The sequence below is a fragment of the Saccopteryx leptura genome, chromosome 4 (genome assembly GCF_036850995.1).
Source record: "Saccopteryx leptura isolate mSacLep1 chromosome 4, mSacLep1_pri_phased_curated, whole genome shotgun sequence".
In the NCBI taxonomy this organism is placed as follows: Eukaryota; Metazoa; Chordata; class Mammalia; order Chiroptera; family Emballonuridae; genus Saccopteryx; species Saccopteryx leptura.
Genome location: NC_089506.1, coordinates 215,396,911 through 215,424,853, shown reverse-complemented (window position 1 = coordinate 215,424,853; position 27,943 = coordinate 215,396,911). Strand labels below are relative to the sequence as shown.

General features: G+C 51.0%; 2 protein-coding genes across 6 annotated transcripts in view; one reads left to right on the top strand and one right to left on the bottom strand.

The window, feature by feature from the left end:
* The window catches only part of LUC7L (LUC7 like), a 46,677-nt gene extending 45,541 nt beyond the window's left edge, over positions 1-1,136 (bottom strand). For 3 of the 4 annotated variants that reach the window (XM_066383074.1, XM_066383076.1, XM_066383078.1), the window contains exon 1: positions 775-951. In XM_066383074.1, coding sequence (XP_066239171.1) covers positions 775-835 — 61 coding nt within the window. In that variant the 5' untranslated portion in view covers positions 836-951. Of the gene's footprint in view, positions 1-774 lie in introns of all 4 variants that reach the window. The other variant, XM_066383079.1, reaches the window with a different exon arrangement.
* A 5,074-nt stretch (positions 1,137-6,210) lies between these two features.
* On the top strand, positions 6,211-27,060 carry FAM234A (family with sequence similarity 234 member A). 2 transcript variants are annotated; one of them, XM_066383072.1, is made up of 12 exons: positions 6,211-6,543; positions 19,162-19,460; positions 20,550-20,666; positions 21,012-21,203; positions 22,385-22,515; positions 22,900-23,032; positions 23,345-23,474; positions 23,785-23,925; positions 24,070-24,145; positions 24,341-24,496; positions 25,745-25,847; positions 25,937-27,060. In XM_066383072.1, exons 2-12 carry the CDS (start codon positions 19,193-19,195, stop codon positions 26,146-26,148), a joined length of 1,659 nt encoding a protein of 552 aa, XP_066239169.1. In that variant the 5' UTR covers positions 6,211-6,543; positions 19,162-19,192; the 3' UTR covers positions 26,149-27,060. The 2 variants fall into 2 exon arrangements, with proteins under 2 accessions (XP_066239169.1, XP_066239170.1); XM_066383073.1 differs by lacking the exon at positions 6,211-6,543 and adding an exon at positions 8,760-8,948.
* Positions 27,061-27,943: the final 883 nt, after the last annotated feature.

The following is a 27,943-nucleotide window of genomic DNA, read 5'->3' as shown; positions in this document are numbered from 1 at the left end:
ATTCAAAAGCAACTCAATACACAAAGAAAGCTAAAAAGCACTTATTCACCTACGAAATAATAGGGCAGAAAATTTGCACAGCCCTGCAAATGTGCCAGTGTGAACTTACAACTTCATGACTTCGGTAGAAAAGAAAACACAAACACGGCAGGAATATCGTTTTAGCAAAGATGCAACCACTTTCTCCTGAGACAACCATCGTGGTCTTGAACCGCTCCCTACAATGCAACCTACCTACCGACTGACCAGCGCAGGCTAAAGAGGCTCTCCTGTGTGGCTGGGAAGGGACTTGGAAAAGCACTCGGCAGGAACCCACATAAAAGCTCAAGTGACGGCACTCCTTGCAATGGGACAGAAAGAGACCGGCCAGGGTGCGAGGCCCCGCGCTCCCTCGGGGGTAGCTTCGCCCAGGCTGCCAGCGCCCCGGAGCCCGGGATGGGTGGCTCCGACCCCTCGCCGACTCCCCAGCTGGAGGAGTGCCGGCGCCCGCCGGCTTGGAAACAGCAGGACAGTAAGTGGGGAAGGGACTGAAGCCCCGTCCACGCGGTGGGCTCGAAGGGAGGAACCCGCCGATGATTCGCCGCGGGTGGCAGAAAAGGCGGCGGTGGTCGCGGGCCAAGCGAAACCCCTCAGACAAAGGCCCGGCGCCTGCCGTCGGCACGTGGGGGAGGGGAGGGCGCAGGCGCAGACGGTCGCGGCCCCCGCCTCAGGCCGCCCGGCGGCCTCGCCTCGCTCCCGCCTCAGCCCCTCGCTGGGCCGGCTGCCCCGACTCACCGTCCCGGGCCGTGCCCATGAGCTGATCCAGCAGGGCCCGCATCTGCGCCTGGGCGGACATGGTGGCCGGCGGGGGCGGCAGGGACAGCCGCTACGGCTCCTCTCAAGGCAACAGCGGTGGCAACGACGAGGGATGGTCGCGTCGCCCTCGAGCCCACTCGGCTCCTTCCCGTCGCGAAGGACGTCGGGAGGAAGTACGTCAGCGCCGGCGTTTGGCCTGCTGGGAAATGCAGTTCCTGCGGCTGGTGGGTGCGCAACTCCGCTCTGGAGGAAACTGAGGCTGTTGTCCAAGGAGCGGAGCCAGTTTCGACTCTGATTTTACTCTGCAGCTCAATCCCTATATGCTCTACAGAGACTAACCTGCAATAAAGCAATATGAATATAGATAAACCAAAACAAGAAAATAAATCCTGTGGCTTTTTTTGCTAGCCAGTGTCAAAATTAAGGACGATCTTTAACCTGGAGGGGAATCGGGTGGCCCTGTAGAAGGAGCTCCCACACTCTATATCTCGGCGAAGCCCTACAAGAAAAGTGCTACGGGTACATCAGCCCTCCCACACACCTTCCTCTTTCGCTCTGTAAGACTTCCTGTCCATCGTTTACCTCGATCTTGCACCTGATTCACTATGGCGGCAAGAGCTTTATTGCAATCCTTTCTTGATTTTCGAATAAGTATTTTTCGCTGAAGGAATACCTGGCTGACTTTATGTCTACATCAACGCATTTAAGGGTTCATCTGGAGTCCAGAGAAGACCTGGATAGCTCTGGGCTGGAGAACAAACAAGTGTGGCAATCCACAAAGCCAGCCATTTGAACTCACTGTGTTTTTCCCCTTCTCGGGAGCTTGAGGGTATGTTTTCTCCTAAACTCAAGCTTCCACTCTTGTGTTTTAAAGCTTTCTGGGCTTTATTTGGAATCTGAGAGGTTTCTTTTCCTTTTTTTTTTTTTTTACAGAGACAGAGAGAGAGGGACAGACAGGAACAGAGAGAGATGCAAAGAATCAATTTTTTTTAATTTTTATTCATTTTAGAGAGGAGGGAGGGAGAGAGAGGGGGGGGAGAGAGAAAGAAAGAAAGAGCAGAAAGCATCAACTCCCATATATGCCTTGATCAGACAAGTGCAGGGTTTTGAACCGGCAACTTCAGTGTTCCCAGGTCGAGGCTTTATCCACTGCACCACCAGAGGTCAGGTGCAAAGCAACAATTCTTCGTTGCAGCTCTTGAGTTGTTCATTGATTGCTTTCTCATATGTGCCTTGACCAGGGGCTACAGCAGAGTGGCTCCTTGCTCAAGCTAGCGACCTTGGGCTGTGCCACCGGTTGGTCAGGCTCTTTTCTTTTTCTATTAAAAGGCCTTGTTTGGCCTGACCTGTGGTGGCGCAATGGATAAAGCATCGACTTGGAAATGCTGAGGTCGCCGGTTCAAAACCCTGGGCTTGCCTGGTCAAGGCACATATGGGAGTTGATGCTTCCAGCTCCTCCCCCCTTCTCTCTCGCGCTCTCTCTCTCTCTCTCTCTCTCTGTCTCTCCCTCTCCTCTCTAAAATGAATAAATAAAAAATAAAAAAATTAAATTAAAAAAAAAAAAAAGGCCTTGTTTATATGTAAACTCTCCTACACATTGGCCTGATTCCCTAGGGGATCAGGCTATTTCTTGGGAAGTTGTTAGCCATGGACTTTTTACCCCAGGGGGGCAGTGATTCATCCTTTTGGAACTGTCAGTATAACCAGATGTGTATTGGCTTTCCCTGACAACAGCAACTCCACACCAGTCCACACATTCAAAGGCTTGCAAAATTCTAAGTCACATGGAATCCTGCACAACACTGCCTTATACCAAGAGATCCATTTTAGCCTGACCAGGTGGTGTTGCAGTGGATAGAGTATTGATGTGGGATGCTGTGGTCCCAGGCTTGAAACCCCAAGGTCTCTGGCTTGCGTGCGGGGTCGCCAGCTTGAGCATGGGATTAAAGATATGAGCCCATGGTCACTGGCTTGAGTCCAAAGGTTGCTGGCTTGAAGCCCAAGGTTGCTGCATTGAGCAAAGAGTCACTGGCTCAGCTGGAGCCCCCCCAACCCCCATCAAGACACCCATGAGAAGCAAACAATAAATAAGTGACACAACCATGATTTGATGCTTCTCAGCTCTCCCTTCCTGTGTCTGTGTCTCTCGCTCACTTAAAAAAAAAAGAGATCTGCCTGACCAGGCGGTGGCACAGTGGATAGATCGTCGGACTGGGATGCGGAAGGACCCAGGTTCAAGACCCTGGGGTTGCCAGCTTGAGCGTGGGCTCATCTGGCTTGAGCAAAAAGCTCACTACCATGGACCCAAGGTCACTGGCTCGAGCAGGGGGTTACTCAGTCTGCTGAAGGCCCATGGTCATGGCACATATGAGAAAGCAATCAATGAACAACTACAGTGTCGCAATGAAAAACTGATGATTAATGCTTCTCATCTCTTTCTGTTCCTGTCTGTCTGTCCCTGTCTATCCCTCTATCTGACTCTCTCTCTGTCCCTGTAAAAAAAAAAAAATTAAAAATTAAAAAAAGATCTATTTTATGGTAAAGCAAGTCAAATACTAATTCTGTGTAGCATGTCACTGAAAAATTCAATAGTGTGAAACAAAAGTGATTTATTCATGATTCTGTGGAATTCAGTCATGGCTTAGCTGGGCCCTGGGGTCTTCAGCTCTAGGTGGTGTTGGCTTATATGAAGTTGGGCTGAGTAAAGGTCCTAGTCGGCTTCACTGACATGCCTGGCCCCTCCAAGTGGCTTCTCTCTGTACATGATAAGATCATGTCATTCAGCAGTCTAGACCAGGCTGCTCCATAGGATGGCAACTGGCTGTTTCCAGGGAAGGCATGGAAGCTGTCAGTCCTTTTAAGGCAGGGGTCGGGAACCTGTGGCTCGCGAGCCAGATGTGGCTCTTGATGGCTGCATCTGGCTCACAGGCAAATCTTTAACAAAAAAAATAATGTTAAAAATATAAAACATTCTCATGTATTACAATCCATTCATTTCCTGCTGCTGATGTTCATGGTTGCAGGTGGCTGGAGCCAATCACAGCTGTCCTCTGGGACAACACCAAATTTTTATTGGATAATGCGTAATGTACATGGGTCATTGTATGACTCTCACGGAATTACATTTTAAAATATGTGGGCCCTGGCCGGTTGGCTCAGTGGTAGAGCGTCGGCCTGGCGTGCGAGGGACCCGGGTTCGATTCCCGGCCAGGGCACATAGGAGAAGCGCCCATTTGCTTCTCCACCACCCCCCTCCTTCCTCTCTGTCTCTCTCTTCCCCTCCCGCAGCCAAGGCTCCATTGGAGCAAAGATGGCCCGGGCGCTGGGGATGGCTCCTTGGCCTCTGCCCCAGGTGCTAGAGTGGCTCTGGTCGCGGCAGAGCGATGCCCCAGAGGGGCAGAGTGTCGCCCCTGGTGGGCGTGTCGGGTGGATCCCGGTCAGGCGCATGCGGGAGTCTGTCTGACTGTCTATCCCCGTTTCCAGCTTCAGAAAAATACAAAAAATATATATATATGTGGCGTTCATGGCTCTCTCAGCCAAAAAGTTTCCCAACTCCTGTTTTAAAGCATAGGCTCAAACCCCAGAATTTTCCTCCTACCATTATCTATTGGTCAAAGCAAGTCAAAGGCCAATGAAGATTCAAGGGAAGGGGAAATAAATGTGACCTTTTGATGAACAGCTTGTGTGCACAAAGATGTAAGGTAATTCCAATATCCATTTTTGGTGACCACTGACCACAGTCCCCAATAACTTAAATATACAGGCTTTGGACTTATGGGTGGGAAGCAGTACTGACATTTCACCATTGCTCTCATTGACTGTTTTGTGGAATTTTATCTCGTCCCACCAAGGGGACTTCCCGGTACTCACTGAGGCTGGACATGAACATACATGTGCAATCCAAAATCACAGAGGATTTCTATTCTATGGAGCAAAACTTAACCTTGGACCAACTGGAGATGCAATCTGGTGGACAAATTTATGTCTTTTCCCATACACACTCCCAGCCCTCACTGGCTATCCTGAAACACGTTAGTAGCCCAGATCCTCTTGGGAAACCAACTTAGGAAAGCAAGCAATTGGAATGCCTGATACCAAATAGTGGCTAGCTCATTACCTCCCCTTGGTTTGTGCTCTCCTCCTCCCATGCCTCACTCCTTTGGCCCCCATTCCTAATTCCCTGGGACCAAAACCCTTAATAAAATAGCAGCACAAAAGCATCTCTGTCAAGTTGTGCTTTCTGGGGAACCAAAGTTAAAACATCAAGAGGGCCCTGGCTGGTTGGCTCAGCAGTAGAGCATCGGCCCAACGTGTGTAAGTCCCAGGTTTGATTCCTGGTCAGGGCACACAAGCACCCATCTGCTTCTCCACCCCTCCCCCTCTCCTTCCTCTCTGTCTCTCTCTTCCCCTCCCGCAGCCAAGACTCCTTTGGAGCAAAGTTGGCCAGGGCACTGAGGATGGCTCCATGGCCTCTGCCACAGGCGCTAGAACAGCTCTGGTTTCAATGGGGCAACAACCCAGATGGGCAGAGCATCGCCCCCTAGTGGGCATGCTGGGTCGATCCCGGTGGGGCACATGCATAATCAGTCTCTCTTCCTCCCCACTTCTCACTTCAGAAAAATACAAAAAAAAAAAAGCAGGACACCTGCACTAATGAAATTTATAAAGATGTCATTCAGAAAGAAAATGGAAGGGAATAGCACTAAGAATTCTGGTTATCCAAATGGAAAAGAAAATGAATTTACCTCCTTACCCGTCACTAAATCCAATCCAGTCTAAATTAAGGATTTCAGTGTTAAAAATCCAAATTTTAAAACCATTTTTAAAAACGTAGATGAGTAATTTGAGGTAGGACAGGATTCTTTAAAACAAGACAAAGTATTAACTATGAAAAATACACTTTTCTATGCTAAAACAAAAACTTCTGTTCATCACAAGGTACCACAAAGTGAAAAGACAAGACGCAAACTGAGATACCTACAACACAAGTCACCGACAAAAATGTAATATCCAAAAGGGAGCGCTAAGAAACAACAAGAAAAAGACAAACCATTCAACACAAAACAGGACCAGATTAGAGAAAATGTCTTGGCTAAGAAACAAGTGGAAAGATGCCTTAATAATCATGGAACGAGAAGAAGCCACAAGCAGATCTACAATGCCCGCTCTGCGTAGTGGCGGCCGCACGCTCACGCGGCGACCTCCGCTTCACGCGAGACTCTACCCGCCGCCAGATGTGGGCCAGGATCCGCCAGCCCCGCGCACGTGACTGGGATAGTAAACTCAAGCGTCAGGCCCCGCAAGGGCACCGCCAACATCCGCGTTGCTTAGCAACCGAGGCCACCCGGAGCGGTGCCCAGCCCTACACCCTTCCGCCCCCGCCGCGGCCTGCCGGAAGTGACGCTCGGGGGCGGGGCGCGGCGCGGCGGCGGCGCGGGTGGGGAAGGCGGGTGGGTGCGGCTGTAGGTGATTTAAGGAGGTTTCGCCCTCCGCCTCGCTCGTGCACGACACGGGGACCACCTCTTCAGTCTATACCCGGTCTCTCCGCCTGGGCGACCCAGGCTCCCAGGAGACCCCAGCACCGAAGGACCCCTCCCGTGCTCGTGCCCACCTCCCCTTGGTATTGCAATCCACGCGCGGCCGTGCAGCGGTCTGAGTGAAAAGTCCGCCGCAGAAAGCAGGACCAGCTAGCTACGCCGGCCCTTTCGGTCGCAGAGAATCAACAGGTCCGGGTTCCGCACGCTGGACGTAAGTTGCATTGAGTTTGAGTCCGTTTCCCCCAAGACAGGATTTAACTCCCAGTTAGGAAGCTTCTACCCCATGTTGGCTTGCGCAATAGGTAAGCTAACCATTGCTAAGTATGCTCTGCAGGGTGCCGCCTGGATTGCTTGAGATTAATTAGAAACATAGTAATATTGAAACGGAATGTCCATGAAAAGTTTCTCACAGGGTCACAAGGTCATATCCTCTTGTCAGGACGTTGTTAAACAAACTAGCAAAGTAACCCAGAGCTGAGCTGATACTTACTCATTTGTATAGCCAGTCTTAACAAAAGCAGGAGAGTTTAAAAGGAAAGAAAACACTGTTGATCTGTGAGAGTTCCCAGCTCCTCCGTGAACTGAATGGCTGAGAGCTAACAAGGAGAGTTTGCCCTTGAGCAGAATAAGTTAGCAGGGTAGGCAGTTGTGATTACTTGCTGTTCTTTAAGAAACCCTGTGATTTCAACTGAGGGCCTTATGTTTTGTGCTCATCTCCCAAGTACTGGCTACCAAAGTCTTTCTAATGCCCCCTCCAGATTACACCACTTCTTTCTTTTTTTATTTTTATTTATTAATTGATTTGAGAGAGAGAGAGAAACATTGATTTGCTCCACTTATTTATGCATTCAGAGTTGATTCCTAGATGTGCCCTGATCTGGAATCGAACCCTCACCTTGGCATGTCGGGATGAGGCTCTGGCTATGCGGCCAGGGACCTGCAATATTTCCTTTATTGCTGATTCACAGGGACCATACAGCAGCTTAGGTTGATTCAACACACACTGTGTCTGCTCAGTGCCAGGCATAGTTCTAGGTGCTGAGGAAACAGCACTCAACAAAACACAGCTCTCCTGTCTTCAAGGAACTTGGTTCTACAGGGGGATGCAGGTAACAAAAAAGATAAGCAAAATATGGATCAGGCTAAGAAAAAATAGAGCAGGGAGGATGAAATAAAGGAAATGACCCTGGTATCAAGTGGACATTTATTAGGGCATTTTACCAGTTTTCTGGTTCCTTGTTGCATTGATTGGAGTGCTTTTGGCTTCAAGTACCAAAAATTCATCAAAACTAGTTCAACCTATGGAGAGATTCCACTGGCTTTCCTACAGGGAAGTCCAGGGGACCAGGAATAGATGAGGCACAGGGCTTAAATGAGACCATTAGGATTTGGTAATGTGGTCTGTGGGGGGTCTTAGCCCCCTATTCTCTCACATACCTTTTTCTTTGTCCTGTTTGCATCTGTGTTGGCTTTTTTCTCAGGTTCCTGCCTTCATTCCACCTACTTGTATTAGTTATCTGTCATTGTGTAATAAATCAACACAAAGTTTAATGGGTTTCTTGATGTAAGAATGTCCAAACCTCTAGAGAACATTTATAAGAGTTTATGTGAGCCTGACCTGTGTTGGCACGGTGGACAGAGCGTCAACCTGGGACACTGAGGCCCCAGGTTTGAAGCCCTGATGTCCCCGACTTGAGCTTCTCTCTCTCCTTTCCTCTCTCTCTCTTCCTCTCTTTCTCTCTCTCCCTCCCCTCCTTTCCCCCCATCCCTCTCTCCCTCCTTGACTTCCTCTCTCTCTCTCACACACACACGAAAAGAGTTTATTTGAGCCAAAACCGACAATAATTGCTAGAAAGGAAGATCTCAAAAGCCCCAGAAAATAACAGTTTGCAGTTTCTTTTATGCATTTGAGATTAAGGAGAGAACGGGAGGAAGATTATGTGAAGGTGGGAGAAAGCTCAGTGGGGATCGGATTGCAGTATAGCAAAGATTGTAGCTAAGATTGGGGGTTGAGAGTGGTCACGATTTCGAAGGAGGGGTCTGAAAGGAGGCATTTCAAAAATATGCTAACCTGCATGCACAAAAATAATGGGCAGGGCTAGCTTAAAAATCTTTCCCTGAAGAAATTATCTGCCTTGGGTGTGGCTATCCACCATGACCTACTCAGATAGGAATTTATGATTTATTACTTTTTTTTCTTCCACAAATTTAAACACTTACTATCTCAGATTCTGTGAGGCAGGCATTCAGGAGTGGCTTGGTTGGATGATTATGGTTTATCACCTGTGAATGGAGCAATGTGAAAGGGAAGGTTAAGCATTATGGGAGTAACTAGTAGATAAAAACAGGCGGAGGAACAGTGTGTACAGAAGATCGGCAGTGTGACTAGGGGAACAGATGTTGGACATAGGGGAGAGGTGACGCTAGAGGTAGGCAAGAGCCAGGTGGTGGAAAGACCGGGAGCCACACCGGGGTGTCTGAGCTTTGTCCCAAAGTTGTGAGTGGTCCTTCAAGAGTTTTTAAACAGGGAAATGACATAATCAGGAGATATTTTAGAACACTGTCTCTGATTGTAGCTTCTAGGAAAGACGATTTGAGAGGACTGCAGAAATCCAGGTAAGAAGCTATAAAAATAAGACAATGCAGTGGCCAGTGGGAGCTAAAGTGAAGAGATAAGTTAGAATCTACAGAATTTGTTGGATGTTTCAAAACTTACTGTGCGTCTCACTCAAACGTGGTCTGTAATAAAGCCCATGGATTTAGTGAATTTTGTTCTCACTCTCACTTTGTAAAGTCATGGAGATTAAGTTGTCTGGATGTGATGATGTCAGAAAGGTGGGGGAGGAGAGGTTACCGATTCCTAACTGAATAACCAGGAAGTAGATGTTGAGAGATCAAGTGACATAAATAAAGTGGGGCAAAATTTTAGGAGCCGGAGATGGGGACTGGGGAGAAGTATGCTGGCTTATAGATGAAGATGACCGGCTGCGTGTGCTCATTGTTGAACCTGAGTAATGGGTACATAGGCTGGTGGCCTCTGTCTACTTTTGTGAATATTTAAACATTTAAGTAACGAAAAGTTTTTTTAAATAATGATTAAAAAGGAAGTGAGTTGGAGTTAAGGCCTACTTGCGGTGTTGATCAAGTGATCAAGTAAGAGTTATACATTATCTTTTTTTTTTTTAAGATTTTATTTATTTATTATAGAGAAGGGGGGGAGGAGCAGGAAGCATCAACTCCCATATGTGCCTTGACCAGGCAAGCCCAGGGTTTTGAACCGGCAACCTCAGTATTTCCAGGTTGACGCTTTATCCACTGCGCCACCACAGGTCAGGCTACATTATCTTTTTGAGAGTTTTTGCTTTTCCACTGCCCTTAATGTAAGGACAAAAGCAGCACTGATTTCAGGGGGAGTCAAAGGAAGTAAAACCTGGCTTAGAATTCAGGAAAAAGGCTCACTCGGTGTTATTTTCTGGACTAACCAGCACAACTTGTCTGAAATGCAGATAAATATTCCTCAGCTTATTTTTAGGAGGTACTGTGAGCTATCCTCAGTTACTAAAGTTTTTCACTGCCTGACTGGTAGTGGTGCAGTGGATAGAACATTGACCTGGGATGCTGAGGTCCCAGGTTTGAAACCCCAAGGTTGTGGGCTTGAGTGAGGACTCATCCAGCTTGAGTGCAGGGTCACTGGCTTGAGCACAGGATCATCAACATGACCCGTGGTTGCTGACTTTAAGCCCAAGGTCACTGGCTTGAGCAGGGGGCCCCTGGCTCGGCTGGAGCCCCCTGGTCAAGGCACAAATGAGAAGCAATCAGTGAACAACTGAAGTGCCCAACTACAATACAAGTTGATGCTTCTCATCTCTCCCTTCCTGTTCCTGTTCCTTCTCTCTCTCTTTTTCTCTTCTTCTCTCTCAAAAATATAAAGTTTTGCACTTGTGTAAAAGGATTGCGTTTTGAGGTCTGTGAGTGCTACTGACTGCACATACTGTGATGCACTTGCCTTTATCCAGATACCATGACCGGGTTTGCTCCCTGTTCAGGACACATGCAGAAACAGATCAATGTTTCTCTCTCTCTCTCTCTCTCTCTCTCTCTCTCTCTCTTTCCTTCCCTCCCTCCACCTCCTCTCTCTAAAATCATGAATAAATTTTTTTAAAAAGAAAATATAAGGTCTACAGGAAAGTTCTGTCCGTTTCTATCACAAGTTTCAACACGTAAGCACATGTTTATTTGGCGCATGTGTGCCTCTCTATTTTTATCATTTAATGTATACATACTGACAAAGCAAATTAACTAAAACAAAGTTGATTCACGTTAGTCTTATGTGTGAAGCAATAGTGTACTCATGGCTACTGATAAAGTTCATTTACACCACTGTAATTTTTACAAATTTCAACAAGGAAGAAATGCTACAGAAGCATGTCTGTCGCATCCACCGTATTCCTTGGACTTAGCACCCTCTGACTATCACTTGTTTTTGTCCTTACAAAATTTTTTGAAGGGCAAAAAATTCAAAAATGAAGAAGATATCAAACAAGCACTGGTTCATTTTTATTTATTTATTTATTTATTTTGTATTTTTCTGAAGCTAGAAACGTGGAGGCAGTCAGACAGACTCCCGCATGTGCCCGACCGGGATCCACCCGGGGTGGCAATGCTCTGCCCATCTGGGGCTTCACGACCAGAGCCATTCTGACGCCTGAGGTAGAAGCCATGGAGCCATCCTTAGCGCCTGGGCCATCTTTGCTCCAATGGAGCCTTGGCTGTGGGAGGGGAAGAGAGAGACAGAGAGGAAGGAGAGGGGGAGGGGTGGAGAAGCAGATGGACGCTTCTCCTGTGTGCCCTGGCCGGGAATCGAACCCAGGACTTCCGCACGCCAGGCCGACGCTCTACCACTGAGCCAACCAGCCAGGGCCTTGGTTCAATTTTTTGCATCAAAAGATAAAACATTTTTCAAAAATGGGATATACAAATTGCCCTCACGCTGGCAAGAAATCATTAATAATGATGGCAATTATATTATTTAATAAAGTTTATTGATGGTAAGAAAAATTTATATTTTTATTCCAAAAATGGACAGAACTTTCCGGTAGACCGTATAAAATCAATATTTCTTGGCCTGACCTGTGGTGGCGCAGTGGATAAAGCGTCGACCTGAAAATGCTGAGGTCGCTGGTTCGAAACCCTGGGCTTGTCTGGTCAAGGCACATATGGGAGTTGATGCTTCCAGCTCCTCCCCCCCTTCTCTCTCTCTCGCTCTCTGTCTCTCCCTCTCCTCTCTAAAATGAATAAATAAAAATTTTTTTAAAAAATCAATATTTCTTACTGTTAAGTCATTGCACAAGCTAAGTGGATAAGGTGATCTAATAAAACAATACAAATGCCCAGTGAATACTGTAGTCCTTCCTTTATTCATAGGGGTACATTCCAAGACCCCCAGTGAATTCTTCCTTTAAAATATGATCAAGGGCCTGTTCTTTCTTTTGGGCTTATTTGCTTGGTGAAGAACAAAAATAGTTGTTCAGCTGTAAACAACTGAACACTGTAGCTGTTATTGTCTGACTTTTGCATTGCTCAGCTGAAAATCCAGTACTGCCCAGTTGGATATTGTGGGTGTCTTTCCAATACCCATGTAGAACTGCTATCAGAATACTTGGGCCACTCTTGGCCATGACACAGGCCTCCTAATGTGAAAGACATTCTTAAGCCATGCTTGTATATAACTGCCAGCTTTCGGGCCAAGCATTTAACCACCCTTGATAAAAGATCGATTAATGATTACAGATCGTGAAGTCTGTGCAAGAGTCCGTGTGGTGTGAAGAGAATGACCGTGCCTTATCACATTCATCCTCTTGTCCAGGCTTCCATGAAGCTCTCTCCCCTTCGTGTAACTGGCATTTACTGAGTGTCAGCTACGTGTTTGGCACAGGGATGTGACACAAGTCCCTCTGCCATAAATAGCTCTCAGTCAGCTGCAGGATGGATATCATTAGTGCTTTGAAAGAAAAAGACCCAAGTTGTCTGGGGCAAAAGGTGGCTAAGCCCAGATCAGTCGTGCTCACACAGGGCTTGATGCTGCTCGAGCTGAGGTTTGAGGACTGAGAGACAGGGCTTCCCGGCAGGAGAAAGAGCAAATGGAGTGTTGAAAATAGCCCTGGCCGGATGGTTCAGTTGGTTGGAGCGTTGTCCCCACACGCAGAGGTTATAGGTTTGATCCCCGGTGAGGGCACATGTAGAAACAGATTGATGTTTCTGTCTTTCTCTCACTCCGCCCTTCTCTTTCTAAAATCAATAAGTAAATTATTTTTTTTTAAAAATCAAAAAAAAATTTTTTTTCAGAGAGAGAGAGGGATAGACAGGGACAGACAGACAGGAACTGAGAGAGATGAGAATCATCAATCATTAGTTTTTCATTGCGCGTTGCAACACCTTAGTTGTTCATTGATTGCTTTCTCATATGTGCCTTGACCGCGGGCCTTCAGCAGACCAAGTAACCCCTTGCTGGAGCCAGCAACCTTGGGTTCAAGCTGGTGAGCTTTTTGCTCAAACCAGATGAGCCCGCGCTCAATCTGGCGACCTCGGGGTCTCGAACCTGGGTCCTCTGCATCTCAGTCCAATGCTCTAAACACTGCGCCACCGCCTGGTCAGGCAATATTTCTTACTATCAAGTCATACCACAAGCTAAGTGGACAAGGCAATTTAATAGAACAATACAAATGCCCAATGAATACTGTAGTCCCCCCTTATTCACAGGGGTACATTCTAAGACCCCCAGTGAATACCTAAAACCACAGATAGTACCAAACCCTGTATGTACTATGTTTTTTCCTTTACGTACATACCTATGTTGAAGTTTGACTTATAAATTAGGCACAGTGAGAGGAAAACAATCAAATAGACCAGTTATAATAATATACTGTAGTAAGTTATATGCATTTGGTCACTTGCCATTTAATATTTTCAGACCGCAGTTGATCAGGAGCAACTGAACCCTTGGATAAAGGGGGACTACTGTACATGACCAGATACTATATAATAATTATTTTTCAGAAAATAGTCTCACTGGGTGTTCATTATGGGCAAGAGTCCCCCAAAAGAAAGCAAGAAATCTCACCCAGACCGTAAGAGTGATTTTTTGTTAATTTATTGATTTTAGCCAGGGAAGGAGGGGGAGGGAGAGAGACAGACAGACAGAAACATCAATCTGTTCCTGTATGTGCCCAGACCAGGGATCGAACCAGCAACCTCTGTGCTTCAGATCAACGCTCTCACCAACCGAGCTGTCTGACCAGGGCCCGTAAGAGTGACTTTTGACCTCATCAATATGTAATGTTAGAGTGGTGAGGTTATCTTTTCATTTTTTTTAAGCCATTGACGAAATTTTCAGTTTATGTTACTAGTTGGTGAAGCTAGATAGTAAAGTTAATCTATAATCAGAGCTTTTCCCTAAGTGTTCTTTACATATTTTCTCCTTTAAAAAAAATACTGCCTGGTCCTGGCCGGTTGGCTCAGTGGTAGAGCGTTGGCCTGGCGTGCAGAAGTCCCGGGTTCGATTCCCGGCCAGGGCACACAGGAGAAGCGCCCATCTGCTTCTCCACCCTCCCCCTCTCCTTCCTCTCTTCCCCTCCCGCAGCAGAGGCTCCATTGGAGCAAAAGATGGCCCGGGCACTGGGGATGGCTACATGGCCTCTGCCGGAGGCACTAGAGTGACTCTGGTCGCGACAGGGCAATGCCCCGGATGGGCAGAGCATCGCCCCCTGGTGGGCATGCCGGGTGGATCCCGGTCGGGCGCATGCGGGAGTCTGTCTGACTGCCTCCCTGTTTCTAGCTTCAGAAAAAAAAAAAAAATACTGCCTGATCTGTGGATAGAGCATCCACCTGGAATGCTGAGGTCACTGGTTTGAAACCCCAGGCTTGCCCAGCCAAGGCACATACAAGAAGCAACTACTTATACAAAATGCTTCCTGCTCATCCCCACCCTCTTTCTCTCTTTCTCCAATCTCTTAAAAAAAAAAAATCAATGAATAAATTTTCTTTTAATTAAGTGAGAGGCGGGGAGGCAGAGACAGACTCCTGCATGCACCCCAACTGGGATCCACCCAGCAACCCCCTTCTGGGGCCAATGCTCGAATCAACTGAGCTATCCTCAGTGCCTGGCTGAAACTCTAACCAATTGAGCCACTGGCTGTGGGAAGGGAAGAGGGAGAGAAGGTGGGGAGGAGAGAAGCAGATGGTCGCTTCTCATGTGTGCCCTGATCTGGAATCAAACCCAGGATGTCCATATGCCAGGCCAGTGCTCTATCCACTGAACCAACTGGCCAGGGCCACTTATCATGTTTGTTTGTTTTTTTCACTTATCATGTTTTTAAAATACATTTTATGCATTCAGGGCACAGAGCATTATTGGAGGGAGCCATAAGAAATTGCTAATATGCCCCCCTTCTTGAGCATATAAATGGAATCATAATACGTGGCCTGTGTGTCTGGATTGCTTCACTGAGCATAAGTGGTTTCAGGGTTCCTCCATGTTGCAGTGTCTGACTGCTTCGTTCCTGTCACGGCCGAACATCCTGTTGTGCAGCATTACCACGTTTTGCTTATCTGTTCATCTGTTGATGGACATTTGGGTTATGAATAAAGAAGCTATGGGTATTTGTTTACAAGTCTTTGGGTGAGTCTGTTTTCATCTCTTTGGGGTTAGAAGTGGAATCGCTGGAGCATGTGGCAATTCTGTTAACTCTTGAGGAACTGTCAGACTTTTTTTTTTTTTTTTTTTTCCAAAGTTGGAAACGGGGAGGCAGTCAGACAGACTCCCGCATGCGCCCGACCAGGATCCACCCGGCATGCCCACCAGGGGGAGATGCTCTGCCCCTTTGGGGCATCGCTCTGTTGCATCCAGAGCCATTCTAGTGCCTGAGGCAGAGGCCACAGAGCCATCCTCAGCGCCCGGGCCATCTTTGCTCCAATGGAGCCTTGGCTGCAGGAGGGGAAGAGAGAGACAGAGTGGAAGGAGAGGGGGAGGGGTGGAGAAGCAGATGGGTGCTTCTCCTGTGTGCCCTGGCCGGGAATCGAACCCGGGACTCCTGCACGCCAGGCCGATACTCTACCACTGAGCCAACTGGCCAGGGCCAGAGGAACTGCCAGACTTTTCCACGTCGTTTCATCATTTTCCATTTTCACCAGCAATGTAGAAGGGTCCCAGTTTTTCCACATTTTCGCCAACACTTGTCATTTTTAAATTTTTTTTTATTAAAGCTACCCCAGTGGATGTATACGCAGGGTTTTTTTGTTTTGTTTTGTTTTTTACAGGGACAGAGAGAGAGTCAGAGAGAGGGATAGATAGGGACAGACAGGAACGGAGAGAGATGAGAAGCATCAATCATCAGTTTTTTGTTGCAACACCTTAGTTGTTCAGTGATTGCTTTCTCATATGTGCCTTGACCGCGGGCCTTCAGCAGACTGAGTGACCCCTTGCTCAAGCCAGCGACCTTGGGTCCAAGCTGGTGAGCTTTGCTCAAACCAAATGAGCCCGCGCTCAAGCTGGCGACCTCAGGGTCTCAAACCTGGGTCCTCTGCATCCCAGTCCGACGCTCTATCCACTGCGCCACTGCCTGGTCAGGCAGCAGGGTTCTTAATAAATTTTTTTTTAAGGTTTTATTTATTCATTTAGAGAGAGAAGGGGGAGGAGCAGAAGCATCAACTCATAGTTGCTTCCTGCATGTGCCTTGACTGGGCAAGCCCACCTGAACGTTCCAGGTTGACTTTCTTCTTTTTTTTTTTTTTTTTAATTTTTCTTTTTTTTTTACAGTGACAGAGAGTGAGTCAGAGAGAGGGATAGACAGGGACAGACAGACATTAACGGAGATAGATGAAAAGTATCAATCATTAGTTTTTCATTGCGCGTTGCAACACCTTAGTTGTTCATTGATTGCTTTCTCATATGTGCCTTGGCCGCGGGCCTTCAGCAAACCGAGTAACCCCTTGCTGGAGCCAGTGGCCTTGGGTTCAAGCTGGTGGGATTTTTTTTTGCTCAAACCAGATGAGCCCGCGCTCAAGCTGGCAACCTCGGGGTCTTGAACCTGGGTCCTCTGCATCCCAGTCTGACGCTCTATCCACTGCACCACCACCTGGTCAGGCCAGGTCGACTTTCTACCCACTCCACTGTGCCACTGCAGGTCAGGCTCATGAAGAGCTTTTATTAAATGGAGAAAAACAAAGTCAGAAAGTGAAAAGTTTATACCAAACAACAAAAAAAGAATGAAAAAGTTTATACCAGAAACACCGGTCTCGGCCCTGGCCGGTTGGCTCAGTGGTAGAGCGTCGGCCTGGTGTGCGGGGCACCCAGGTTCGATTTCCGGCCAGGGCACATAGGAGAAGCGCCCATTTGCTTCTCCACCCCCCCCCCTTTCTCTCTGTCTCTCTCTTCCCCTCCTGCAGCCAAGGCTCCATTGGAGCAAAGATGGCCCGGGCGCTGGGGATGGCTCCTTGGCCTCTGCCCCAGGCGCTAGAGTGGCTCTGGTCGTGGCAGAGCGACGCCCCGGAGGGGCAGAGCATCGCCCCTGGTGGGCGTGCCGGGTGGATCCCGGTCGGGTGCATGCGGGAGTCTGTCTGACTGTCTCTCCCCGTTTCCAGCTTCAGAAAAATACAAAACAAAAAAAACAAAACAAAAAAAACACATAAAAAAAACACCGGTCTCTTACCTCTCTCCACCCTACTTCACTCCATTGTTGGAGGCAGTTTCTGTTTCTTCTGGGTGTTACCTCCATTTCACTCTGGCATGTTCTCACCCATTTTGAGTCATTGACATCCTTTTTGGGTAGGTGAGGATTACAGTTCACTTTGGCCCATATGAACCCTTTCATTCTCTCAATATGATATGTTTTAGGACACTAGTTTGACTGTTTAAAAAGTATCAAAACAATTATTATCTTGCCTTATACAAGATAAAAGTTTGTTCTTTCTCATATAATCGAGTATAAAGAACTCAAAGATTGCCTGCCCTGTGATGGCGCAGTGGATAGAGCATCAACTAGAACGCTGAGGTCCCCGGTTCGAAACCCCAGGCTTGCCTGGTGAAGGCACCTATGAGAAGTTGTGAGTTGATGCTCCCCGCTCCTTTCCTCCATCTCTCTCTCCTCTATCTAAAATTAATAAATAAAATCTTTAAAAATAAAAAATAGATTGATGGTGGTGGTTTCCAGCTACCAGGGACCCATGCTATTTTATCCTTTGATTTAACTGTTTTTTGTGGGGTGTTTTTTTTTTTAAGCGAGAGGAGGGGAGATAGTGAGACAGACTCCCGCATGTGCATGGACAGACAGGATCCACCTAGCAACCCTTCGTCTGGGGCCAGTGCTCCAATCAGCCAAGCTACCCTCAGTGCCTGAGGGCCAATACTCGGACCAATTGAGCCACTGGCTGCAGGAGGGGAAGAGGGATAGAATGGGGAGAGGGAGGAGAGAGAAGCAGACGGTCGCTTCTCCTGTGTGCCCTGACCGGGGATTGAATCCAGTATGTCCGCATGCTGGACTGACGCTCTATCCACTAATCAACCCGCCAGGGCTGCTTCACTGTTTTCAAAAGTGTTTTCTATCTTATTTTCCAAGGCGGCCACTCCGGGTTTCCCCACCACGCCCACCCATAGTCCAGCTGCAGAAAGGGGAACAGGGCAGGAGAGAGCTTGTTCTCCCTGAAAAGGCTCAGGAGTTGTGCTTGTCCCCTGTACCCATCCATGCAGCTGTTTACTTTCCTCCATATGACTTTTAACATATTTTACCTCTTATCAATAATAATTAGCTAGTATTTGAGTACTTCATACATGTCAGATATTGTTCTAAATGCTTTCTATTTACTTACTAACTTAACCCTTAACACAGTCTTCTAAAGTAGATATTGTTTCCCTTTTACAGATAAGGAAACCAGGCAGGTCAGATCAAGGAGTTGCCCATTTCACATAGTGAGTAAGGGGCCAGGCTGACACTCTGTTGCTCACGTTCACTCATGACTGTTTTAACTTGGACTCCGTGACCCTCTAGGGAGCCCTCCCGAGCCACTCTTTTCATCTGTACTTCTGGCCGGCAGAAGGCTGATCAGAGGTGCCCAGCCAGTGAGCTGGCAGGGCTTGGTTAATGTTTAATGTACGGTCTTATCATCAGCCCCAGCCCAGCCCTGCCCTGCAGCTCCCTAGGCTTGTCCCAGGGTCAGCGGGCAAGAAATAGCAGTGTAGAAGCCTGACCAGGTGGTGGTGCGGTGCGCAGAGTGTCAACCTGGGACGCTGAGGACCCAGGTTGGAAACTCCAAGGTCACCAGCTTGAGCGTGGGATCATAGACATCACCCCATGGTCGCTCACTTGAGCCCAAAGGTTGCTGGTTTGAAGCCCAAGGTTGCTGGCTTGAGCAGGGGCTCACTGGCTCAGCTGGAGCCCCTCAGTCAAGGCACATATGAGAAAGCAATCAATGAACAACTAAAGTGATGGAGCTATGAGTTGATGCTTCTCCTTTCTCTCCCTTCCTATTTGTCTGTTGGTCCCTGTCTATCTCTGTCTCTCTCTCTCTGTCTGTCTCTTTCTCGTGTAAAAACGAAAAAATAGCAGTGTGTGAAAGATGAAACTGTTTCCTGTGCTGGCTCTGTACAACCAATTTGTCTTTCTGAAATAAGGACCTCCTTAGGTGGAATTGTGACCCCCTGAACATTGATTTAGCTCTTGTTTCTTGGGCTGATGGCCCGCAGTCGGCACTGCACCCGTGCTGCCACGACGCTGAGAACAGCAGGGCCTGGGAGGGCCGAGCTGCAGCCCCTGACTGGCCTTGTTTTCTGCTGCAGTGATCCGGAGGTAGACTGGCATGTGCGCACGATGGACAACAGCAAAGACTTAGAAGCTGAAATCCACCCCTTGAAGAACGAAGATGGGAAATTGCAGGAGAATCTGGGAAAGCGATTGAAAAAGGAGGATAAGTTGAAAAGCACGCCCCTACAGTCCCGCCTCTCCCGGTGCCGGACGGTGGCCTTTTTCTTCTCCGTGTTCCTCTGCCTTTTGGTGGTGTTCGTGATGTCCTTCGTAATCCCGTGTCCAGACAGGCCGGTGTCCCAGGGGATGTGGAGGATCAGTTACAACACGGCGGGTGCGCGCCTCCCCCTCCCAGTGACATCCTCTCCTCCGGGTGGGTGGTGGGGGTAGCGTGTGTGTCCAGCAGTCTGGAGGTCACCGTTGACAGTCCATCAGTCCTGAGTGGCTGCCAGTTCTGCGTCCACGGTTTGCCTGGAATTTGGGGGGAGCTGCAAGAGCAGCATCTTGTTAAAAATGGAAGGCCTGCCGTGGTAGCACAGCACCTGCTTTCATTTTAGGAAGGATGGGCCGAATCAGTACAGGAAAGTGGCCCTTTTGCTCACTTTTTTGGAATTGAAAAATAATGAAATAGTAACTAGCAAAAGAGATACAGAGAAGGCTGTTATGACATGTGGCACATATGCAGTTGATTTTATGGTCCCTTGTTCCCGAAGTGCTCTGGCTAACCTGGTTGGCTTAGAGTAAAGCACATTGTCATTTCTCTCGTAAAATGGGCAGTCTGGAAGCTTGGCCTTTATGTAGAGCAACTGAATCAGCCGCCATCTGGGCGCTCCACTTCTTAGAGTTGCCTGTTCTTTTGTTACTATATCAAAGAAATCACTACCAAAACTCAAGTCATGAGGATTTCCCTCTGTTTTTTCTGCTGAGAGTTTTATAGTGTTAGCTCTTAAGTTTGTGTCTTTGCTCCGTTTTGAGTGCATTTTGGTGTATGCTGTAAAGTTAGGGCCCAACTTCATTGTTTTGGTGTTTTGATTTTTAAACATAACAGTTTATCTTGTGAGTCCTCGAGTGAAGGAAAGGCTAGACCCTTACAAGTATAGAAATGTGGTCTCCCTCGATCCCAGACTGATACAAGGAGGAATTCATTCCTGAACAGAAGGTGCCCGGAACGTCCGTTGTAGCACCCAGGTGTCCCGCTTGCTCCTTCCTCAAGGCCAGCCTCTGACACCGTCATCTCTCGTGTCTGTGAAGAATTGCTGGTGTTGTGAAGGGGTGTGGGAAATTGCCAGTCCCTGTGGTGACCTCTCAATGGCAGGTTCTGCCTGGCACTAATGCCCAAGGAGCAGAGACATAGTCCCATCAGACATGGCTGGCCCTTACAGCAGGCGTGGCCAGAAGAATGGAGTCTGGTTTTCTTTTTCAGTCACCTACGACTTTCTGGCCACAAAAGACATAAACAAGGACAGAATCCAAGATGTTCTCTTTCTTTACAAGAGCACCAACAGAAGCAACAATTTCAACCAGTCCTGTACTGATGAAGGTAAGTTTTTTTATCCACAAAAGGAAGAACTCCCTGTAGGGGGAGAAACCTTGTTCTTGCAGTGTTTGGGGAAGCAGTTGGTGGAGTTTCTGGAAACCATCATCACCCTTCTTTTACAGCAGGACTAGAAAGAGACAAGGAGGCAGGCCCCCATCCCAGCACCCACCCTGTTTGGCTGCTGACCTCCACAGGGTCAATCCTGGGGCCCCCGTGGGTCTGGGACGGGTAAGGTCCAGATAGGAAGAGAGTGAGGCCAGGCGGTAGGGGCTGTGGCGGGAGCGAGGTGTGAGGAAGGGCGCGGGCTGCGTGCACAGCCCCACGGAGCTGGTCCTGTCTCTTCTCCAGGCTTTTCCTCGCCCTGCTCCTTCGTGGCCGCTATATCAGGGGCCAACGGCAGCCTCCTCTGGGAGCGGCCCGCAGCCCAGGATGGGGCCCTTGTTCTGTGTGGTGTCCCCCAGCTGAGAGACAGCAGGGCATCCTCCGCCTGCGTCCTCATGGGCAGACCCGGTTCCTTCATCGCAGTGGACTTATTTACAGGTAGGCTGGTTCTCTGGGCGCCTCCACCTGGGCCGGCGCTGGCGTGCTCGGAGAAGGGTCAGACGGTGTGACTGGGTGAGAAGGAAGTGGGAGGAAGCCCCACGTGAGGACACGGGCACCTGGCAGTCACACGCTAAAGCTCCTCTGACATGTCACACACTGTTGGGTCTTGTCACCTCCTGTTTAAATCGTGCTTGTGGGGGCACAGTGGAACACTCTGTGGGTGGCAGAGGTGGGGAAGAGGAGTGTGGCTGCCGCAGGGCATGGAGTAAGTGGCTGCAGCCTTCTTCGGCCGCGCCCTGGGCAAGCGTGGGCCCCGTACCATGGCAGGGCAGACGTGCGCCCATCAGTGCTCTAGACGTGAGGATGCCCCTCTCTGGGCCGACTGTCACTGGCTGTGTCTAGGCCAAGGGAATGGCCACTCATGCGTTACCAAGGTCTTGAGGACTAATGTGCCTCAACACTAGATTTGGTGGGTATTAGCATTTCCCTCACAAGTTGTGGTTTTGAGGATATAGAGCAGGAGCCTCAAACTCGCGGCCCACGGGCCGCATGCGGCCCGCCCAACAATTTTGTGCAGCCCGCAGACTAATCCACGAAGTTCAAGAAAAATGTTGCGTAACAGTTGCCTTTTGTAGACCTAGTGCAGCCCGCCGAACGGCTATGATCTTGCTCTGCGGCCCACATGCTGAGTTGAGTTTGAGACCCCTGATATAGAGGAAGATAAAGAGCAGGCTGGAAATACTTTGAGAGAGGAATCAGTATTTTAAAAAGACAAGATCATGTCTGGGTCAGAAGCTGTAACCTTAGGACCTGCAGTCCTCAGGTTAACCCTGAGCACCTTCGTTCTTTCTGTGTGAAGGGCCAGGGCACAGGCCTCGCAGCCAGGGCCTTCCTGGGGGCAGAGGGTCCATCTGTGAGCCCAGAAGCAGACAGGGGGCCTGGGGGGCCTCGGGACGTGGCAGGGTGAGGTCCTGCCCATCCAGGGGAGGAGGGTCAGCTCGGCGCTGGGGGGCTCTGCAGCTCCCAGAATGGATGCGTGCACACCGGGTACATCAGGCCTGGTCTCTGCAGCTGTGCACACTGGTGTTCTCAGCACTCGTGCTCACGCTGCCTCTGCCTTTGCGGGCGGGGCTGGAAGGGATCTGGGGCCAGCGCCAGGGCTGTGTGCTTGGTTTTAGGGGAGACCCTGTGGAGCCATCCCAGCAGCTTTGGAAGGAATGCTTCCATCCTCAGCCCTTTACTCCAGGTGCCCGACCTCGATGCTGACGGGGCCCCAGACCTGCTGGTTCTCACCCAGGAGGAGGAGGAGGTACCGTAGCTCTCCCCCCGAGTCACTGCAGCCCCTGCACCGCGTGGCCCCTCTTCTCTGCTCCCTGGGCCACTTTCACTTCCCACGCAGAACTTGGGTCTGGTCACCTGTCAGGGGACTGGCCGAAGGCCCTGTGCTCTGGCACCTGCAGACCCAGCGGGCTGTCTGCAGCTTCCGGGCCTCCCCAAGGACGGAAGTGCCCTTCCTGTTTGTGCCACCGTGGCGGGGGTGAGCTGAGGACCCGGAGGGCCTTGAACCTGGGAGACTGCCCGCTTCTCCCAGGCAGGCCACGCCCAGGTGCCTGGGATCAGATACTGTTACGTCAGAGCAGCTCTTTCCCAGATAAGGGGCGTCCTGACTCCTTTCTCCGCCCGTGTGTTGCAGGTTAACAGCTACCTCTATTCAGGCAGCACCGGGCACCAGATTGGCCACCGAGGCAGCCTCGGTGTCAGCGGGACCAGTGGCTCCCTCCTTTATGTCACCAGGGCAGGCGCCCACTACATTCTTTTCGCCTGTGGTATGTTGTGCCTGCCGGGCCCCAGGATGGCGTCACTTGTGGAGGCCACGCTGGTCTCAGATGAGCCCTGCACCCTGGAGAGAGCAGAGTAGGGGGAGAGCTGTGGCTGCCTTCAGGCTCGTCAGCTGCTTTGCTCTGGGAATTCAGACTGACCATTGACAGGCTGAGAGAGCCTCAGCGGGTCTCAGCCCCACCCCCAGGCTCGGGTGGTGGGGGCACCCTGTGTCCCTGGAAGCGGGCAGATGGGTGCATCTCTGCCGGTCCTCCAGCAACAAGCCCTGCTGACCGGAGGCTCTTCTGTGTTCTGAGTAGCAAGTTCCCTGTGTGGCTGCTCTGTGAAGGGCGTCCACGAAAAAGTGACCGGAAGAGAGAGCCCACTGAGGAGAGACCCCCTCTGGGAGGACATGGTCAACAGCACCTGCCGCAAGCTGCTTCTGCACGGGTGGGTCTGGGTGGCGCCCGCAGGCCTGGCCAGGTCCTTGGTCCTGGAGCAGCCGCGTAGCCAGGGGCCTTACTGCTGGCACGGGGAGGTCGGCCTGGGCTCAAACACAGGCACTGGGCAGACGGAAGCCGCGTGGAAACAGGAAAGGCCCCAGCAGAGCGCTCACCCTCTCTGCGTGCCCAGCGAGGCCCTTGCTTCGTGTTCTCCAGTTAGAGAGCTAAGGGCTGCCCGTGGGAGTCAGGAGGGCAGTGCCTGGGGAGGGCCCCCGCTTGCAGCCTGTGTGTCTGAGCGGTGCCCCTCCCCCCTCTAGCTCTGAAGCTGTCCACTATCTGATGAGTGTTCCCGGGGAAGGCGGCGAGGACCTGCTCATCGTGAGCTCGGAGGCCTGTGTGCTGCTGGACGGGCAGAAGCTGGCCCCGCAATGGGTCTTCAGCGCCGCCCAGGTCCTCAGGTGCGGGGTCTTTTCCAGGAACCTGCCCTGCTCTCAGGGGCCAGCTCAGCCCCCTCAAGCTTCCCGCCCAGGGCCCTGGCACACATGTCCCCAAGGATCCCCTCACGGACACCCCTTGTGACTTACTCTTCCGTGCTCATCTAGAAAACCCATCCTCGGCCACTACAAACCTGACACCTCGGCTGTGGTCATTGAGAATGGAACTGGCCTCCACAGACAGGTTGGCTGCACTCCCTTTTGTGGTCCCGCCTGTCCTAGTTTGGACGGAGACAGGGCTGTGACCTGTGGGCTGAGCTGGGACAGGAGGGCCCTCGGGGACACCTGTGCCTCATGGAGCAGCTCATTCAGGGCTGGTGCAGCTGGGTCCTGTGCCTGTGCAAGCCCACCCTCAACGCCCCCATGCTGTCCCCCCCAGATCCTGCTCCTGGACCTCAGCACCGGGGCTGTCCTGTGGAGCCAGGCCCTGCCAGGCCTCCCTGGGGCCCCGCAGTCTGCCAGCCTGCCGACCGCAGACCACCGCTCAGCATTCTTCTTCTGGGGTGCCCACGAGCTGGTCGATGCCAACCAGACGGTATGGGCAGGGCACAGCATCGAGGGATACCCCTGTCCTAGGAGCCAGCGTGCGAGACCAGGGCCTTAGGGCCCACCTTGAGGAGCTAGTTGGGTGACTGGACACGCAGATAAATGGAAGCCGTGGGAGGGTGGGCAGGACGAGGCGGCGCCCTGGTCACAGGGGAAGCCCAGACTGGGCCTACCTTGGGGACGGACAGGGGGCCTGGGAGGAAGTGGGATGTGCTGGGGATGGGTTCCAGCTGGAGGCTGCCCAGAAGCATGTTCAGGTTGGGGGAAGAGGAGTGGAAGGTGGGTGCAGAATTCAGACTGGCATTTTGTGGGACCCCAGTGGACACAGCTCTGGGCATAGTCAGGGTGTCAGTTTGCCCCTAAGGCCCTGGTCGGCAAACTGCGGCTCTTTGGCCCCTTGAGTGTGGCTCTTCCACAGAATACCATGTGCAGGCCCTACCTCGATAAGGAATGTACCTACCTATATATCATAGTTTAAGTTTAAAAAAATCTGGCTCTCGCCTGACCAGGCGGTGGCGCAGTGGATAGAATGTCGGACTGGGATGCGAAAGACCCAGGTTTGCCTGACCTGTGGTGGCGCAGTGGATAAAGCGTCGACCTGGAAACACTGAGGTCGCCGGTTCAAAACCCTGGGCTTGCCTGGTCAAGGCACATATGGGAGTTGATGCTTCCTGCTCCTCCCTCCCCCTTCTCTCTCTCTCTCTCTCTCTCTCCTCTCTAAAAATTAATAAAATTTAAAAAAAAAAAAAAAAAAAAAAAAAAAAAAAGACCCAGGTTCAAGACCCCGAGGTCGCCAGCTTGAGCACAGGCTCATCTGGTTTGAGCAAAGCTCACCAGCTGGACCCAAGGTCGCTGGCTTGAGCAATGGGTTACTCGGTCTGCTAAAGGCCCGTGGTCAAGGCACTTATGAGAGGGCAATCAATGAGCAACTAAAGTGTCGCAACGAAAAACTGATGATTGATGCTTCTCATCTCTCTCTGTTCCTGTCTGTCCCTATCTATCCCTCTCTCTCTCTCTCTGTCTCTGTAAAAAAAACAACCTGGCTCTCAAAAGAAATTTCAGTCGTTGTACTGTTGACATCTGGCTCTGCTGACTAATGAGTTGGCTGACCACTGCCCTAAGGGAGAACACAGCGTTGCCCAGCTGCCAGGCCCAGGGCACCTGGTTCCTCGGGCCACATGGGGAGATGGTTGCAGCCCTGTCGGCCTCGTGCCTCATTGTGAGGTCCTCCCCGCAGGAACCCGGAGACACTCAGCACAGCCTGTACATGTTTCACCCCACGCTGCCTGGTGTCCTGCTGGAGCTGGCCAACGTCTCCGCCAACATCGTCGCTTTCCAAGGTGAGTGCCGCTGGGACGTGGACTTGGACCCCTCACCGGGAGGTCTGCTCTGTCTGGCCCCAAGAGACTTAAAAGCTCTGTCCCTGCAGTGGCCCTGTTTGAGCCGGGCCGCCACGCCGCCTGCATCCTCCTCACGGGCCCAGCCAGCCCGGACACGCCTGGCCTGGTGTCCATGGCCAAGCACAAGGTGCAGGACCTCATCCTGAGCAGCAGCGTGGTTCGCCTGACCGAGGGTGGAGCCGACAGCGACGATGCCGTCCGGGACCGGCTCTCCCGTCTGCGGTACCGGAGTGAGACCTAGATGCGCAGTGGCTGGAGCACATGAGATTCTCCTGCTGAAATGGAGCATCCTGGGAAGTGGGCCTCTCGATCCCTTGGTTTCTACACTGACTCCCTACTCCTCAGCCTAGTGACGCTCTCCACAGGGTCCCCTTCAGACCCAGAGACGTGGGGAGGGAAGGGGACACCGAGTCCTCACCCCTCAGCACGCTGTGCCCTTACACCAGTCCTCACTTGTGCCCCATCGGGCTGCGTGCTCCAAGACCGGCTGCTCTCACCGTGGCCTCCCTGCGGGAGGAGCCCAGGCCCATCCTGCAGAAGTCTCCTCCCCACTTCCCATCTAAGTTCTTCCTTCTCTTCACTGTGTCCCTGGGCTCATGGAGCTCAGAGGGTGGTGAGCCCTGGTGGCCACAGGGCAGCAGCCGGGACCAGCAGCAGTCCCAGCCGCCAGCCCTTTCCAGAGCCCGGAAGAAGGGCTCTAGCATAGTTGGTGGCGACCTGCCTTGAGGAGCCCCTTTGACTCAGCCCATGAGGAATGGGGCTTGTAGGACATGATGGGGAGCACTGCTTGTGGGTGCCTGGGCACCCTGAGGGGGGTGCACCGTTGTGCCAGCTGCTGGGCTGTGGATTTCCCAGGGAGCTGGCCACAGGATACACACTGGGGTCATTTTGCACCTCTCGATACACTGGAGCTACTTGTCCCTCTGCAGTCCTTGCACCCTAGACGTAGCCAGCTCCCCTCCTTCCTGGTGCTTGGACATCCCTGTTACCGGTGTCACCTGATGCAAGACTCACCTCTGTGCCTTGTCGCATCCCAGGCAGCTGCGCACTGTGCGGTGACCCGGCCCGGACAGAATAAAGCAGCCTGACAACTCAGTACCACGGGAAGAAACCAGAATAAAACTTTTGCACTGGCTGATAAAGCCCCAGAGGGCATGTGCGCACCTGGTGTCTGTCTGCTCCCAAGGTGTGAGACGGGTTTGTTCCTGGCCAGGCATCTGGGATGGGGTGGGAATGTGTCTGAGGGGGTGAGGGGGATCAGCCTATGCTTCTAGGAGCACCCCATACACACCTGCCAGATCAGTAACTAAAGACCCAGAGGTTGTTTTCAGCACAGCCTCCAAGCTCGTTTTGGGTTTGAGGACCCCTCCCTGTTCACCCCCTGCAAGCCAGGAACCCAGCCCAAGTAGAGGTGCTTCCGCCTGGGTCAGGCGGGGGCATTGGGTCTCCCTGGTAGGCTGGCCAGGGAAGGGCTGAGAGAGAGTTCTGGCTGCTGCTCAGGCAGGAGGGGCCCAGGTGGAGGTTGCGGTGACATGTAGCTTTGGGTACCAAAGTGATGAAGAAGATGGTTTAGGAATCCTGTAGGAATTTCCTGTGGACACTGAAAAATGAAAAGCTGTCCTGTGACCCACCCACCCCCAAATGTTTCTATGAAAAGGGACAAGTTTGCAAATGAAAGTCACGGCTGGGGGCTTGAGCAACACCCAAGGCCTCCCAGGGTTCATATTGGGGTCTGCAGCCTTGGACAGAGGAGCCGGCTCTGGAGGGACCGCCCTGTATAGGTCCCAGGACAGTGAACAGGGGTTAGGGGGCTGAGGCCCCAGAATGCGTCACCAGTTGACCCCTGCACCCTGGACTTGTAAACAAAGTGGTTATACCCCTAGGGGTCCATACAGTGTTCCCTGGAACTCCCTGGCCTTAGGGTACAACCATCCCAGGAGATGGTGGATTCAATGCCGGGAGCCTGAGCTGTTTCTGCCCTCTCCCCTGGAGTGCTCCGGCATCCCTGTCCGTTACAGCACAGACAGCATCCCTGG